The sequence below is a fragment of the Ostrea edulis genome, chromosome 2 (genome assembly GCF_947568905.1).
Source record: "Ostrea edulis chromosome 2, xbOstEdul1.1, whole genome shotgun sequence".
Classification (NCBI taxonomy): domain Eukaryota; kingdom Metazoa; phylum Mollusca; class Bivalvia; order Ostreida; family Ostreidae; genus Ostrea; species Ostrea edulis.
In genome coordinates this window covers 11,837,634-11,854,232 of record NC_079165.1, presented here as the reverse complement: position 1 = coordinate 11,854,232, position 16,599 = coordinate 11,837,634, and the positions used below count along the sequence as shown (strand labels likewise).

The following is a 16,599-nucleotide window of genomic DNA, read 5'->3' as shown; positions in this document are numbered from 1 at the left end:
CAAAGTTGGGGCAACACAGGGGGCCCTATGTGGACATAGGTGCCCGAACCTGAACGAGTCCCCACGTTCTAAGGGAGGTAGAGACCTCTGCGCATCTCACCGGTCTCCTGCGTGCTACCTGGTTTAATTAGCAAGTGCGGAGCAAGCTTGTAGACCCTCCTACAGTTGTCGCAACATGCACCAGCCTGTAGCATCCCCTCCCTTGGTAGGAGGTGGATGAGGCCCCAGCTATGAACTAGCTGAGAGCCCCACGAATTAAACTTTAGCAACTTATGCAAAAAATTTGTATTTTCTATGAATATCCACTGACCCTTGACCTAGTTTAATGGTCGTCTGGAGGGTACACGTGAAATACCTGCCCCCTGCTTTAGTAGTAGGTGGGAGGAGAGCCGGTTTTGGCGCAGAATTAGTGATCAACTACCCCAACGCACTCCCCAGTCCGCCACAGACATTGGAACAATGTCCCCCACAAAAATTGATATTTGTATGTTTGTTTCCTTTTTTCTTCATGCATACTTGAAATTGGAGGCACTTAAACAGTGGGGTGGGCGATGTGCACCCTCGTCGTCGCCCAGGGCCCGCAGGCGCGAGGGGAGAACATTTATCTCTACGCTCCCCTCTCCGAACCCCCTGTGCACTCTCAAGCAATGGTTACTAAGACCAAGTTATCACCAAATTGACACATTTCGGTATAAATCGCACTCAACTTCAAGATTACCTGCATTTCCTGTAATTTTCGTGGGAATATTTAAAACTTTCAGGATTTCCGACCAGTAATTAGATTGAATTCTGAAGTTGATCATTGCAAAAAGTGTAACCTCGAAGGTAATAAATTAACAAGGTCATCTGAATTCTGCGGGGTGGGCGACGTGCACTCTCGTCCGTCACCCAGGCCCCCTGGAGGCACTATGGGAGATCGTTTATCTCTATGCTACCCCCTTCGAACCCCCTTGCGTACTCTCAAGCAATGCATGGTGACCAGTCTGATTAAAATCAGACCCCATACTCATTATCATATCGTTGGGGTCTGACAGGGATCGTATAAAGGTCATCTTCTGGTGACATCTTCATTATCCAATCAAATCGTCACTTCCCCGACACTGGAAGTCCAGGAACGGTAACTCGGTTTGTTTGTCTTTTTCGGAACGCTTCGTCGTTCATCATAACCTCGCACATAAGAGCCGACGTTAACAGAATGGCAATGGCCGCGGCCAGTGTGATTGACGCTCGATTTTTGATTACTGGTATATATATGTTTTGATTTATTTATTAGATATTGTGATTGAAGATCGATGTTTGAGTATATGTTCCCAAGCTTAACATTATGGCTGCAGGTATTCTAACACCTCGGCGCATATACTATAAAGCAAATATATGTGTGCTTTGTGGATTCGCATTTGTTCAATCAGAGATAACTTCAACAGGGGAAACGATTGAAAGAAATCTATTTAACAAAAAGCTGAAATTAACAGACGATAAAGTCAAATCTATACAGCACGTACTTAGTGAATTTCAACACGACAGTGTTAGCTCCAGCAATGGTGTTTGTAAAAATTGCTATAGAACTGTTGAAAGGATAATTAAGATAGAAAAGGAAGTGGAACAGTTACAGATAGAAATATCTAGATCCAGATCATCGGTTAGGACAAAATACCAGTTGGCAACACCATCCCCTACAAAATCAAAAATTGAAAAAAGATTGCGAATATCACCAGAAAAAACTGTGAAAAGACCATTTCCGTCATCATTTAAGAAAGTTACAGTTGTGAACATTCCACCAATACCAACAATTTTGCCCAAAACGGAAAAGAATGAGCCAGTATGTAAGCCATTGAGTGTAAGAAGATCTCTGCCATTTTCAACTGTTGAGAATGTTCAAGATAAGACAGATAGTTCACTGGAAGGAGAAGTTGAAGTAAGTTTGAATTTCGAGAAGTATTCTTTCAAGTTTATGTTTGATTTATAATTATTTGAGATTCTGTACTAATGTTTTTGTGTACACTTTCCATGTCATATTGCTGATTTGATAGTGTTTGAATACATGTTAGAAATATTGCAGGTTAATATGAATTTTTGGGAATGTTCAGTTCTGCCATCTGTAATACATATATATCAAGCAGTGAAGTACATGCATGTACAATGTATGTTGGTATTGTGTACAATGTACATGTTCAATTTTATTAATGAAATATGTACAAAATGTATATGTGTACAAAAATATAAACTAATTTTAGATTAATTCACACATTTAAATAGCTTTCTTAGGGGGGGTGGGGGGGGGGGGGGGTATTATACTCTCATCTTCAGAATTTTCTTTTGTAACAATAGGAATAAATGATATGTTTTGAAATCTATTTAATATTCAGGAGCCAATGCATACATAAGATAAACAATGGAGTCCCATCTCATGTAAAATTTCAACTGAGTGATATATATGTACAGTACTTATATATACATGCAGTTCATATCCTGAAAAATATATTGGAATGGAAATTATTTCAAGTATTAAATGAAATATTAAATGGAAAGTGTACACATGTATTGAGATGTTTGATTGAATACATTTTGTAATTCAACATTACAGAGTTCATGAAAATATGATGTATTAGTTATGGTATGACTAATCAAGAAAAATGTGTATTACAGAAATCTTCAAATGTTAAGAAACTTCAGCTGCCATAGTGCTGTTCATATATGTACATGTCATCTGTTTCAAGAACTCTGAAGTTGAATATCTTTAATGTAGATTTATTTATAACAGTATTTTTTTGTTTTCTGTTTATATATAATAATATATTTATTTGTATGTTTATTCAGAAGAAAAAACACAGCTGTCAGCACCAAATTAAACAACCAGTTGAATCTCACAATATCAAATTGATCATGTAAAATCTGAGGAACAATATGTTTGACGGGACAGACAGACTTACATTGTGATGAGTTGTTTCATAAGAGTAACACTTAATAAATCAAGACTGACCAACTGACATACGGGCAGCATGTACAAATGTATATTGTTCTGTTAAAGTAGGGCATATACATGTACATGTACCAGTAATTTAAGAATAAAAACAACATGTACAATAACATACATGTATAAGTGCGGTTAAGGTAACTCACTACACTAAAGCTTAATATACTCCTTATGATACTACGTCACAAAATGGTGATTGAAATGTTTTGTGAAAGTATTTGTATTGATCGATTTGTTAGTCTGTCATCGTAGCTCAGTGGTTAAAGCATTGGGCTGGTGAACTGCCGATCTCGAGTTCAAATCTGCCAGTCTTTTGTTCATATGTAAAACTTATACGGTACCAATTTTGATGTGTTGAAATAAATTTTTGAAAATCATGTTTTTATCCAAATTTGCATATTTTCTGCCTTTTTGACATATACACTTTATAATATATCATCATATCTTTTATGATTACAATCAATTTGTACATATGAGAAACTATTTCTAGGTGTAGTGAGCCACCTTAAGTGGTTATTTTTTAACATGATATTCAAGTCAAAACACAGAATAAATTATAAGATTTTTTTGTCAACTGCTATAGCAACATCAAAATACAAATGTAATAGGTGCAATTCAAAAATAAATTTCAAACTCAGTTGAAATTTATTTATTTATTTTTTTTGGAAATAATGTGTTCTATTCTGTTCATGTTTTTACTAATAAAATGTCAATCTACATAAGAAAGTTTTTTTGAACAAATGAAAACCACAGGAAAATGGAAAAAACTGTTTTCACTACTTTCTATGTAGATTGACAATCTATTTTTTTTTCAGACAGTTTTATTTTGCATGGAATTACTTATTTTTCCATCAACTGCTGCTGATTTAGCCATTTGTGACTAACAAGACACAAAGGTAAGTTATAATTTCATATCTCCCACCAAGATGACTCTCGCAACAGTAATGATTAAAATCAGACCTTATTGAGTGCATTTCATGTTTATGCATCACTGTGTAAGAAAAACAAAGATTATTCAAGTTACATGTCTTTCTTTCATTAGATACTCATTCTTAGTACTAGTAAATTCTGGATTAAAAGAATTGTCAGAATATTCATCATTTTATATATTTTATATCAGCTTGTTGACATGTTGATCATTGCAGCTTCTCATTCAAGAAAAAATGTTATGTATCCAAACCCTATCTGTCAAACTGATTCAATGTAAATTATATAGATTCATTATATGGATAAGTGATCAAAGAATAAATCTACAGAAAATTAGGACATGCACTGAGGTTATACATATTAATTCTTTAGATATAATTTTTGTTTGAAATCATGTAAATATTTTGACAATAAATAGTTCTGCTAAATGCTTAAAGATTCCAAGAATAACATTTGTTTTAATGACTTGACATTTTATAAAAAAAAAAATTTCAATTTTAGATCACCATTCACTACAAGAGTGGAAAAAAACAAAAGTTTATTGCCAATCCAAGCCACAAAACCATTTGTAAAGCTTTACTTAAAGAAAAAGATGCAGAAAAAACTATGCTTGATGTTTTAAAGAAATCAAATCCATCATATCTAGTAAACCAGACTTGTGAAATAATTGACGATGAATGTGAAAAGATATGCAAGCGCAACAGTGGAAGCGTACTCCAGGATCGAACATATCATGGTATATTGAATTTTTCATGGGATGAATTGGAAGGAGAATTACAAACTCTTGCCCCAAATTTACTTCAAATAGTAAAAAGCATTGTTTCAGACAAACCATCATCTATGTCTGACAGATGTCGCATACAGATGCTGAACGCCATTGCTTGTGCACTACATGCAAGGTCCAGAGAAATGACAGCACTTCAATATTTAACAGGATTAATCTTACTTCATGGAGGCTGCACTCAACGAGTAAGTTTAAAGTAAAGTAAAAGATTTAATGAGAATGTACTTGCATAATATGGCCGAGTCAACCATTTAACCATAGACCTATATACTGATTTCTCTATAATAGTGATTCTCTGTATACTGATTTCTCTATAGTGATTCTCTATACTGATTTCTCTATAGTGATTCTCTGTATATTGATTTCTCTATAGTGATTCTCTGTATACTGATTTCTCTATAGTGATTCTCTGTATACTGATTTCTCTATAGTGATTCTCTGTATAGTGGTATCTGCATAATGTATACTGATCTCTCAATAGTGATTCTCTGTATACTGATTTCTCAATAGTGATTTCTGTATATTGATTTCTCAATAGTGATTTCTGTATATTAAATGATTTCTGTAATAGTGATACTTGTCTTTACAGTAGTCTTCACCTAACTGTTATTGTAATTGTTCTTTCTATTCTTCTAAATAATTCATCACCATAATTCCACTTTTTCAGTGACATGCATTATCAACAAAATGGCAGTTACATGCTGTATGTTAAATTATAGTTTTCGAAAATCATAGCCCGACCAGAATTACAGACTCAATTTTTTTCCTTTAGACTCTAATTTGAATTTCAAATTTTTTCATGGACCAACTGACATTTTCATAGTCTCAGGCAACAGGTCTACCCCATATTTTCTACTGTATAATAAAACATCCCATGCATTTAATTGTGATAAAGGACAGGGTTAAAGTTCTTTGTTGAAGACTGTTTGGTGTTCTGTTTTGGAAAAGTAGTCTTGTGCATATTCATTTTACATAAACTTTAAATACATTTATTTTTCAGGACATTGACAGATTAGCTAAAATGGGCGTAACTGTGTTGTCTGATACCCTTCACAAAAAGCTTGGAACCTGGCAAGTAAATCTTGATGAAGTGCTGATTCAAATGAAACAGGATTGGTTGAACATGGGAAAGGAAAAATATCAACTAGCAGGAGATAACTGGGATAAGAACATTCTCCCAAGTTACAGAACCTCACAGCAGAAAACGATCTCCTTGCATTTATTTACTGTTGTGGGAGTTGTAGATAGAATTTCACCTCCCTTACCAGATGAAGTGACGAACATTAATTCTGTAACTGATTTGGACGCCAACATATTCATCCCTTCATTGCAAGAGCAGAATGTACTAAGAAATGAGCTGACTTTCCTTGTTGCTAGTGCATTGGTGAATAACATTGATCAGTTAACAAACCACTTCAAGAACATTTACCCACAACATCTGGAACACCAGTATAGTCATTCTGCAGGAATCAAGACCAAACAGGTAAGAATATTTCTTTTTCTGGTATGTTTGATGAATTGATATGTTATTTTCAATGTCTACAAGGATATGAACTTTATTAAAATGGTATGAAGCAACAGCTCACATATTATTCCTTGTTTCTCATTTACATCATCTTAGAAGATAGTGTCTGAAAAATATACTTTTACTAATTTTTTCTAAAAAAGATTTACCCAAACATACAATTATGAATAGTCTTTTAATTAGTTTAAATATTTGATTCTGTTCTTACAACTTTTTTGCAGTTTGTCCATGTACTGAAAACTACTTCTGGTTCTTATTGTTCATATATTTCTGGCACAACATGCTGTTTAGCTCATATTTTGTGATGCTTACTTATTACTTGTAAGACATATAAATCTTTCGTCTTTTGGCTTATATTTGAGTAATCTTTTTGTCTATTTTAGTATTGCCTTGGATTGTTTGATTGCAATGAGCAGAAAACCCAGGATGTAATCCAACTCTTAAAAGAACTACAAGACAAGTATGTCCCAGTTACAGATGGAGACATTAAGGAAGAAGTATTCTTTGGAGGTGAGCAACTACTAGTACTAGTAATGTAATTTATTCTCAAAAGGTGTATGTAATCTCCAGACAGATGGATTCAACATCTTGTGATGGGTTTTAACCAAATTTGGTGTATTATAAAAGATGGGTCAATGGTCTCATCTCTCAAAAGATTATACGTCAACTTTGTACACATCTATTACATGATCCAATATTCAGCCCCCCCCCCCCCCCCCCCCCCCTGTAAAAGATGAAACTTGACAATTATATTATATGTACGGTCTTATATTTTTATTTCTAATATTTATATGGGTTTTTATCCCACGTATTTATTACATTCCTCATTAGGGCTATGCCCTTCCAATACATGTTTATATTTTTACAAAAGTACTTGTAGACTTAGTTTTTTGCTTATTATATCATAAAACAAAACCAGAATATCCTCCAGAAGAAACACAATTAACAGTCTTACTTCCTCTTAAATTATGAAAAGGTGGGAGCTTCAAGGGGTGGGTGAGTGGGTGTCAAAATTAGTATTGCATAGCAACTTTCTAACATAGTTCAGATTTAACCAGTTGAGCAATGTGGCCCATGGGCCTCTTGTTACATTATTCTTTAGCCATGACAGCAGTACACCATATAAGAAGCTTAATGCTAGTTTATTAATTACTTTCTTACCAGGTGATCGTTTGACAGATGAGCGAATACAGTGTGCCCAGCAAGCAATGGAAAATGAAAACACTCCATTAAAACGATTGGAAGGATTCATTTCTAAGATAGAAGATTTCCATCGACTTATGAATTTTTTGGAGGTTGGTTTTTGACAGGATATATATTATCGACTAAAACTGAGTGACTGAATCCCATTTTCAACAAAGTTTTCAGAAAATAAAAAATGGTTATTTAATGGTTCTCGTTGTCAGGCGGGCTCCTTTTGTTTCTGTGCAATAATTTTAAAAACCCTTTATATAACTTCTTCAAATTTGAATATAGTGTGTTTAATCATTTAAGGAAGGTTGGGGTTGATTTTGGGCATTTCCAATTTTTTACACATGAGTAAATTTTCTCTTTTAATGGTGGAAAACTGTAGCTCTAACTTGGAATCATTTAACGTATTTATCTGAGTTTTATTGCAATTGGTTGTCGTGTTGCATCTTCCGTTGTGCGTTAACAATTGAAATTTTTAACTTCTTCTAGATAAATACTATTATAATGCATAGTGATAGAGCTGGAAGGCTTCTACCGAAATTGTAACTTTCAGGATTCCTGGGTTAGAGGTTTTGACTCCAGGGTGGGGTCAAACTTGATAAATATAGTGTACCGTATGTGCAAATCATATTTAAATGATATCTGTTTTATGCTGTTGATACTAAGCTGAAGGAGTAGGTAGTCCTTTACCAAAATTGTAAATTTCATGATCCTAGGGTGTAAGGGTTTGGTTTAAGGGTGATGTTTTGAACAATTACCGGAAGTAAGTTGGCTTTTTTTTTATATTACAGGCTATCTGTAAATTGACATTTAGCACCAGTTCAGGAAAAGATAGAGGCACTGCATACTTTTTTAGGAATTTGCTCAACTGTCGTAACATCAAAGGGGATGTCAAGAACTCCTATCGGGCATACAAAATGCTGTATTATACCATTTTTGATGGAATTTGTTGTGCATTGTTTTTGAGGGAATTGAATTTGGACTCCTTAGAAGATGAAATCCCCTTTCCTCCTGACTGGGACAAGTTGAACGAGACTGAGAAGGTAGAATGGTTAAACACTTTAAGTGAAAATATTGTGAAGAAATGGTTCTTTGAAAGTGCTGATGATTTATGTCAAGAGCTGCGAGACATAATGAATGATCCTGATCATGAAGAAAATTATTGGACTTCCAATTACTCCAATGGGCGATTCAAATGTCATTTCTGTGATAAAACATATATCTACTCTAAAAGCTTACAAACTCATGAGCTTAAAGTTCATTCACATAATGTGAAGAAACAATCTGGTGAAAAGATATCTACAGATAGTGATGAGGTGTTTAACTATGTTATGCTAGTATTTAAACTAGTTGCGTTACATCGGAATCTGGATTCTGCTGTTGATATGGGAGATGGTATGAGATCAGTACGGTCTGCCAAGTATGAAGCACCAATTTACAATAAAACAAATAAACTGAAGTACCTGATAGGAAGTGTCCATTTGACTGCATTGGTATCTGGAACCCTTCCAAACAACCAATCTGAGCGCCTTATATGGAACAGATTTATTAATATCAGTGGTGGAAAAATGAATAACATGGCTATAGACGAGTATGTAGAGCTTGTTAATCGTGACACGAAAAACACTTGCTCAGGGTATCAAACAAAGGAAAGCATTGTTTCACATTCAAGAGAGTTTCCACATCTAATTGATGCAACAAAACATGTTGATGCTATTTGTGATGTTCATAAAAGAAAGGGCTTTCACAAGAAGCCCTCATATGTTGGGGATGTGAAAAAGGTTGCATCTGAACTAATTAGAATGAATGCATTTGATAAAACTATTGGGAGAACTCTAGGATGTAGGGAAATAGTGTCTGAAAGAAACCCTTTTGACAGTTGTTATTCTAACTTTACAACCATGATTCACAGGCACAAGCCAGTGCTTCCATTCAGGCGATTGAGAAATGAACGAGTTTGAATTTTCTCATGATTGTACATTTGAGTGATTGTTACATACTTTTGCCCTTATTATGTGTAGGAATTTTGATTCGCATGTGCATATCTATGTATTGTTTTCCCCATCTTATGATATATTGTTGGCAAGATGCTGTCAGATTAAAAGTGGTGAGGCCAAAATAAAATATATGTGCGTTTCCTATTTAAAGCCCTCAAAAATTAGGTAGGGTAGGTAGGTAAACATTCTATTTCATTAAAACATTTTATTTGAAATCTTAACTTTTTTCATACACTTTCAGTACAGATCTATATACATTACAAATACTTTTCACACATTTTGAAGCTCAATAGTAGTAAAATGAAAATCACAGAAACTTGTACACAAAAAGAAAAAAAATCCAAATTCAGAAGTTTTGCTTTACATACATGTATATCATCAATGAAAAGTTTAGGGTCAGCAGCAAATAGGTAGGTAGGGTCAGGAAACCGGAAACACGCATCTATTTTACTTTTGCCTGATCGTACACATATATTATCTCTGCTTTTGTCATGCGATGTAGCAGGCAACAAAAACGATCAGGGCTTGAAGATAACTTTTTATGTCACCAGTCCAGCCGGACTGATGGGGTATAATTTCAACCAGTCCGCAGGAAAATTTACCAGTCCAACAGAGGTTTCCATAAATAATTTTGTTAATGTTATTACAATGAAATTTAATTCAATATGCCTCAGTCAATATTGTAACACTTGTGGGATTTATATTTACGAATCAGATTTGTCTGATATCTACAGATCGAAGAAATTTCATATAAAGTATATTTTCCATCGGACTGACTAAAACAAATGTATGTCAGTCCACCAGACTTTTAACCAGTCACAGACTGACAGGCATATGTTAATTTTGAGTCATGACGTTTGATAGAGGTATATGTCTCTGGACTTCTTGAACAACAAAGTTTTGAGATACATTTTGAGATACATGTTGCATAGTTTAATAACAGATACGTAAAATACAATTACAATGTATCTAAAGTGAGTTCCAAAAGTTCATCATCTGTAACTGAGTCTGACTGATAGTCATAAGATACAGTATCAGAATCACTGTCTACCACATCTGTTGAAATTTGTCCTAAATCAGTTACATCAAGTATTTTTTCTAATGGTAGCCTAGTACATTGTTTGCAGTCACACATTGTTTCACACAGATCACAACAATTATGTTTTTTAAAGTGCTTACTTTTAATCTCTTCTAATTCTTTAGCCTTTACAAAACAGCTCATTATAGACAGTCGTCTACATGTGGTTTCTCTCAGTAAAGACCTAATATCATCATCTGTGTGTTGCAGTTGGTGGGAATGGTACAACAACACACAGACTGATTTTTCTCCTTTTCTTCCTACACGTCCACCTTCCTGTAAAAATTCTACTGCATTTGAAGGTGGACCATACATGACAACACTGTAACAGTCAACAATATCTATGCCCATTCCCAGTGCACTTGTGCATATCACTAATTTTAAGTTGCTAGGTTTTGTCAGCTGAGATAAGATCTGTGACTTTTTTTCACTTGTGGTTTCTGAATGAAACATATCTACAAAGGGTTTACATATAGGAACCTCCTCCACCACATAATTGTAGATTTGCGATACATCCTTTATGGAATTGCAATAAATTAGAGTTCGTGGAAATCTGTCCTTGTATTTTTCTATGGATTCAATCAACCAAAACATTGATGACTGAATATCATTTTCTATTTTCCTTACAATATACTTAATATTTTCTTTATTTGGATTCCTTGTGATGAAATGTTTACATCCTGTCATCAATAAAGCATCTGTAACTTTGTTTAACATTTTTTTGGTACATGTTGCACTCAAAGCTAGCATAACTGCTGATGGAAATAAAGATCTCAGTTCTCCTATACATCTGAACCATTTTCTAAAAGCCTTTTCCTCCTCTTGTCCGACTGCACCCCTAATAAATAACAATAAAGAAATGTCCTTAGCACTGCTACAAGTGTATGAAATCTTCAAATAAGGAATTGATAAGTCAAACCATTGCACATTCATGAGATATGGAATTTCAACAAGGGGCCCGAGGGCCACATTGCTCATCTGAGTCACCTTGTGAAGTCGAAAATGTAGAAAGTTTACAGACTGACAGACAATGGACAACAAGTGATCAGAAAAGCTCACCCGAGCTTTCAGCTACCTTTATTTTAACTTTTCAATGATATAATAACATAAGCATGTTACATTTTTAAAAAAAAAATCAAACGGCTCTTCTTCGTAAACTCATAATATACATGTATGATTTACATGTACAAAGACTTATTAAAGTAGTAAGCTCCTGAGCTTTTGAGAACAACTGTGTAGGATGTTACAACTAAGTATTTACTTGTTCAATACTGATCCCATTGGTGCAAATCACTGAACCCTATCCAATAATTTCAAATTTTTGAAAAGGTTTGACAGGGACTATATTTTGTGGCAGAAGAATTGATTAATCAAAAAGTTCTAAATCAGCACGATTTTACAGTTTCTGTTTCATCCATTATATCTTCTATTCTTATACTCCTAGGTACGCGTATTTCAGTTCAAAATTTATGAGACTTGGAACTAGTTCCAATGTTGTAATTTATTATCTTGGTTAATATATTTTCCCAAACAACACAGATTGTTAAAAAAGTTTAAATTAATTTATCGAAAAAAATTTCAAAATGAAAATTCATTATTTTAGCTAATAATTAAATTTTTTTTATCTTTAACCCCCACCTTGAAAATTATGTGAAATATGTCCTTTTAATCTCTCAAATTTGATATCATGATTTTTTCGTATATCAAGGTTTTGGTTCAAGTATTTGTAGCTTCCGTAGCATTTATTTGCTTCAGTTATACTACATGTATGATCTTTTCATATTTTGTTTCATAATCTTGGTCCAGAATGTTTAAATCCGGTGCTACAGGTCAATTCAAACTTGAGGACAGCAAAATACAGTGTAGCCTGTCAAACGTGTTAAAAATGGTATGACAAACATTGATATGCTAAAACTTTTATTACATACCAAGTGGCAACTGTATGGAACTCATCAACCACAATAAGCTTTACGTTGAATTTCTCTAACTCTTCCCGCCAGTGTTTACTTCCAATAATCATTTCTGGAGAGCCAAAAATTATATCTGCCTCACCATTTCTTATCACTTCATCTGCTTCTCCACCTAAAATATGGTAATAACTAGTAAAATACATGACTGTACAAAAAAAATTAATTCTGATCAATAAAATATTTGTGTACACTACAGGGATGGGGTAATTTAAAAATGTAATACATTTTTCATAAACTGATTGGATGTATTTGTAATTGATTTTGCTTTTTAAAAAGTCAAATATTTTCAATTACTTACATTTCAACATGTTCAATATTACTTATTATTCAAACTTAAAAGTTTGCAAATGATGGAATGAAATTTTCTGATAATAATGGTGTTAGATGTTGTTTATGCAATAATTAGATGCCTCATTGGGTCATAATATTTGGCAAATATATACTGTAATTGAACCTGATCAAAGCATGAACATTACACAATATTGAATATGTGTACGTGTAGCTGCGTTCGCTCAAACTGTAGCACCGTCAACGTATAATCACATGATTCCAATATCAATATATACTACAATGTACTTTGAATCTTTTTATTCAAGTTTTTCATAATTTGAATAATATGTTTAAAAAAACTTATTATAGAGGAAATAGTTTCAAACCTATGAACTCGGCATTTACAGATGGTATCTCTCGTAAACGCCGTACTTGGTCTTCCATGAGTGCCACAAGTGGACAGCAAACCAAAACAACTGGCTTCTTCGATGCAGTGTTGTCGCATACTATACATTTTAAAACCGGAATATAAAGTTGATATGGTAGGGATTTTCCATATCCTGTTGGTAGTACAGCAACACAATCCTCTCCTGACAGAATGGCTTGAAGAATCTGTTTTTGTTCTTCCTTTAAACACGTTAAATTGAATTGTTGAAGCGCAGATGCTATTGCCGTATCAATCGTCGCCATTTTACATGAACAGCCGAAAAGGTTTTTGCTATGTTGAATCTCATTGGTTGTCATGTTTAATGAATATGCGAATATGTGAGGTCACCAGAAGATGACCTTTATACGATCCCTGTCAGACCCCAACGATATGATAATGAGTATGGGGTCTGATTTTAATCAGACTGCATGGTGACTTAACCAAGAGGTCACTGGTATCACCGAATTGACACATTTTGATAGTGATTATGAAAGTTGTAAATTATTTAAATTTCCTGGATTTTTCAAGGGAATAGCTAAAACTTAGGATTCCTGACCAAACTTAGACTGAATTCTGAAATGACCATTTCAAAATGTGTAATCTCAAAGGTGACGTAAGATTAACAACAAAGTGGTCGCAGTTCAGGCGGACTATAAGACTTGTCAGCTCTGAATAACTCCTATGATGGAAAGCAAAAATTGGACAAAATTTCCAAACACCAATTTAGCAAACCACCTGCCAGTCCTACAGAAGGAAAATTACGCCCCATAACTGAAACTGGTATACCTCTAAAGGATTCCGATTGATTCTGAAGAGTTTCAGCAGAAAATTCGAGAATAATTTTGAAGTCTGAATTCCGTCAAAAAAGATCTAACTACAAGTCCCAAGTTCTTCCGTAAAAACTAAGGTAATGATAGCAGAATGGCACATTGCTAAATACCATTTTCGACGATTCCTAAGATAAAACAATAAACTGTAATGGATCAAACTTTTTCGACTGGAAATTCCTCAAACTAATCCAAACGTTCCAGAGCCAGTGAGAATTAACCCAATCTCAGCTAAGAATTAAAATTAAGACCGATTACTCGAGCCAAAATACGAAAATGACCCAGCCCATTAACACCCCTAAGCCTCTACCCTCAAAGCCACGCCTCCTCGGAAAAAGTTGGATAACAAAACACAACGCTTCCTGACGTGGTTTCTCGACTGCTGGAACCATACAAACTCCAATAAATGCCTATTGAATGAATTAAGGAAAGAAAAATTCAACGCCGAATACATCTGAGACAAAACCAGTCAATTATTTACATCAAAATGGAATGGAGTGTGCTTGACTTAAAGTTAACCAATCAATAGCTTTTGGTTAGGCTTGACATTGAGAATAAACAACAACGAAACGATCAACAATCTGCAAGTCCGAACTTAAATTGAGATTGTGGACAATTACCGGAAACAAAAACTGCAATTAAATGCAACTAATGATATGGAACTACGGTCTCTGTGTTATGGAAATTGCTAAATATCCAAAGAACGACAAGGTGAGAATATACTGCGACTCGTACGCTGTGATGCTGGTTCTAGCACAAACCTGAAACGTGTGTACGAAATAGCACATAGTGCTCCACGTCACGTACGTTGTCGGAATCATCTGTAAGCTACATAAAATAAAAGAGGCAAATTGCTGTAATAGCAAGAATACCACGTAATTGCATAGGGATGTTAATAATAGATAAGTACTATGAAGTTAATAACTCTGCGTAAATTGACCGGTGAGGTCCTTGGTACCTAAAATTATGATCGTGCGTATTAAAAACCCGTGAACCCCTGTGGCCGTGAATAGCAATGCCTACCCTGAAACTTGGGCCCAATAATGCCTAGCAAGTAAACCTAGCGAGATAATTTAGTGGTTGGCCACATTGCAAATTGAACCTCGTGGTAGGTTGAGGTCCGAGCCCCAGGTCAATGAAGTGCCGACATGGCACAATCAGGTATACCTGAACGTTATCCAGGTTCATCTGTGTATGACATGTAATTGAATAAATACAAGTAACGCGACATAATGAACTGATTACAGAATGGGACGAATTAAGAGTAAGCAAGCCTTGTTATTTGTAGCATGATCTGACTATCTGGTGCCCTTTGCTTGACCGACTCGCTAGCCATGCCTATGAAAGGTCATGAAACCTACGTTAACCAAGTACCTTGAATCATGAATGGCATTTTGGCCAAATAAATACAATCAAAATTGTGCCATAGGTTTGCCATTGGGATACATAATAATAGAGCACCGGCAATGCTAGGTATATTAGGTGGTGTAGGACATGACCAGGATATGAATTTACATATGGCGGCTGCCAGAAGATACATACAGAAACTAAGTCTGAGTATAGTATCGCCCTATGGGCTATGTTGTGCGAATGCTTTACGACAGCCGGTAGAATTTGAACTAAGTGAATATTAAGGAATATCAAATAAATGCAGCGACTCATCATGTTGACCTTGAGAAGGGATGGTAGCCTTCGTCAGAGATTAGACGACTATCGCCGGCTGAATTGGTACCTCCTGCCTTCAGGGGAGGGGGAGGACCAGCGTTGTCGTGCTTCACTACCTGGCTGGTATGCCGTCCTGGTCTCGAGCTCCAGTCCCGTGGAGATCCCGGTTAGAAAGGTCCGTGTGTGGTGGCACGATAAAAATCGCTCCCCACAAAGCGGCCGAGCACAGGCCAAATTTGGAAACCCATCGCCGACACTGGTGACGATTCTATTCAGGTTGACCTTGAGAAAGGCTAGTAGCGTTCGCCCGGGATTAAACCTCCATCACCGGGTGAATGGGTACCTCCTGCATTTAAAAGAGGGGGGGGGGGGTGACCATAACGTTGCCGTGCTTCACTGCCTTGCCCTCCTAGTCTCGGACTCAAGTCCCGTGGGGATCAAGGATAGAAAGGTCCAGCACCCATCGCAGTTGTAACCGGTCGTCAAATTAAACCGCGGGTCCGAGTCACAGGTGGCACGATAAAAATCGCTGAGGCTGAGGCTCCCCGCTAAGTGGCCGAGAAAACGCCTAACTCAGGCCAAAGTTTAGCAACCCATCGCCGACAGTGGTGACGATTCCATTGTTGGAAGAGATGTTTTATTGTATTTCTTATAGGAATTAGATAGGTCACAGTTCGTTATCTTCACCATGGACAAAACGAATCAAAATCCAATCGATCGGTATTGCTTCTATCTGTCCCTTTTTCTTCTTTTTTTGGCTCCATCCTGTTGCTGCACTGATAATGGATTGTTTGGCTGCGTATATGATTGCACGATGTTAATAAATTAGCTCGATGGCAATGGATTGTCATTAAGAAAATCATTTTTCCCAATGTGTTGAATCTAAGGTTTGAGCAGAAAGAAAAGTTAACTCGTTCCCCGTTAGGCGGAATTGTAAGAGGCAAGATAGTTCGAACCAGGTTTA

The 16,599-nt window shown here is 35.5% G+C and overlaps 2 protein-coding genes across 2 annotated transcripts; one reads left to right on the top strand and one right to left on the bottom strand.

Moving 5' to 3' along the window:
- Positions 1 to 978: 978 nt before the first annotated feature.
- On the top strand, positions 979 to 9,875 carry LOC125664389 (uncharacterized). Its single transcript, XM_056156103.1, has 7 exons — positions 979 to 1,915; positions 3,790 to 3,870; positions 4,403 to 4,870; positions 5,686 to 6,168; positions 6,594 to 6,720; positions 7,375 to 7,505; positions 8,193 to 9,875. Exons 3-7 carry the CDS (start codon positions 4,508 to 4,510, stop codon positions 9,360 to 9,362), a joined length of 2,274 nt encoding a protein of 757 aa, XP_056012078.1. The 5' UTR covers positions 979 to 1,915; positions 3,790 to 3,870; positions 4,403 to 4,507; the 3' UTR covers positions 9,363 to 9,875.
- Positions 9,876 to 10,308: 433 nt separating this feature from the next.
- LOC125677888 (uncharacterized) lies at positions 10,309 to 13,570 on the bottom strand. The gene is made up of 3 exons (XM_048916003.2): positions 13,103 to 13,570; positions 12,405 to 12,558; positions 10,309 to 11,314 (listed from the first exon to the last, which is right to left on the bottom strand). The coding sequence occupies exons 1-3, from the start codon at positions 13,458 to 13,460 to the stop codon at positions 10,357 to 10,359; spliced, it is 1,470 nt and encodes a 489-aa protein (XP_048771960.2). The 5' UTR covers positions 13,461 to 13,570; the 3' UTR covers positions 10,309 to 10,356.
- Positions 13,571 to 16,599: the final 3,029 nt, after the last annotated feature.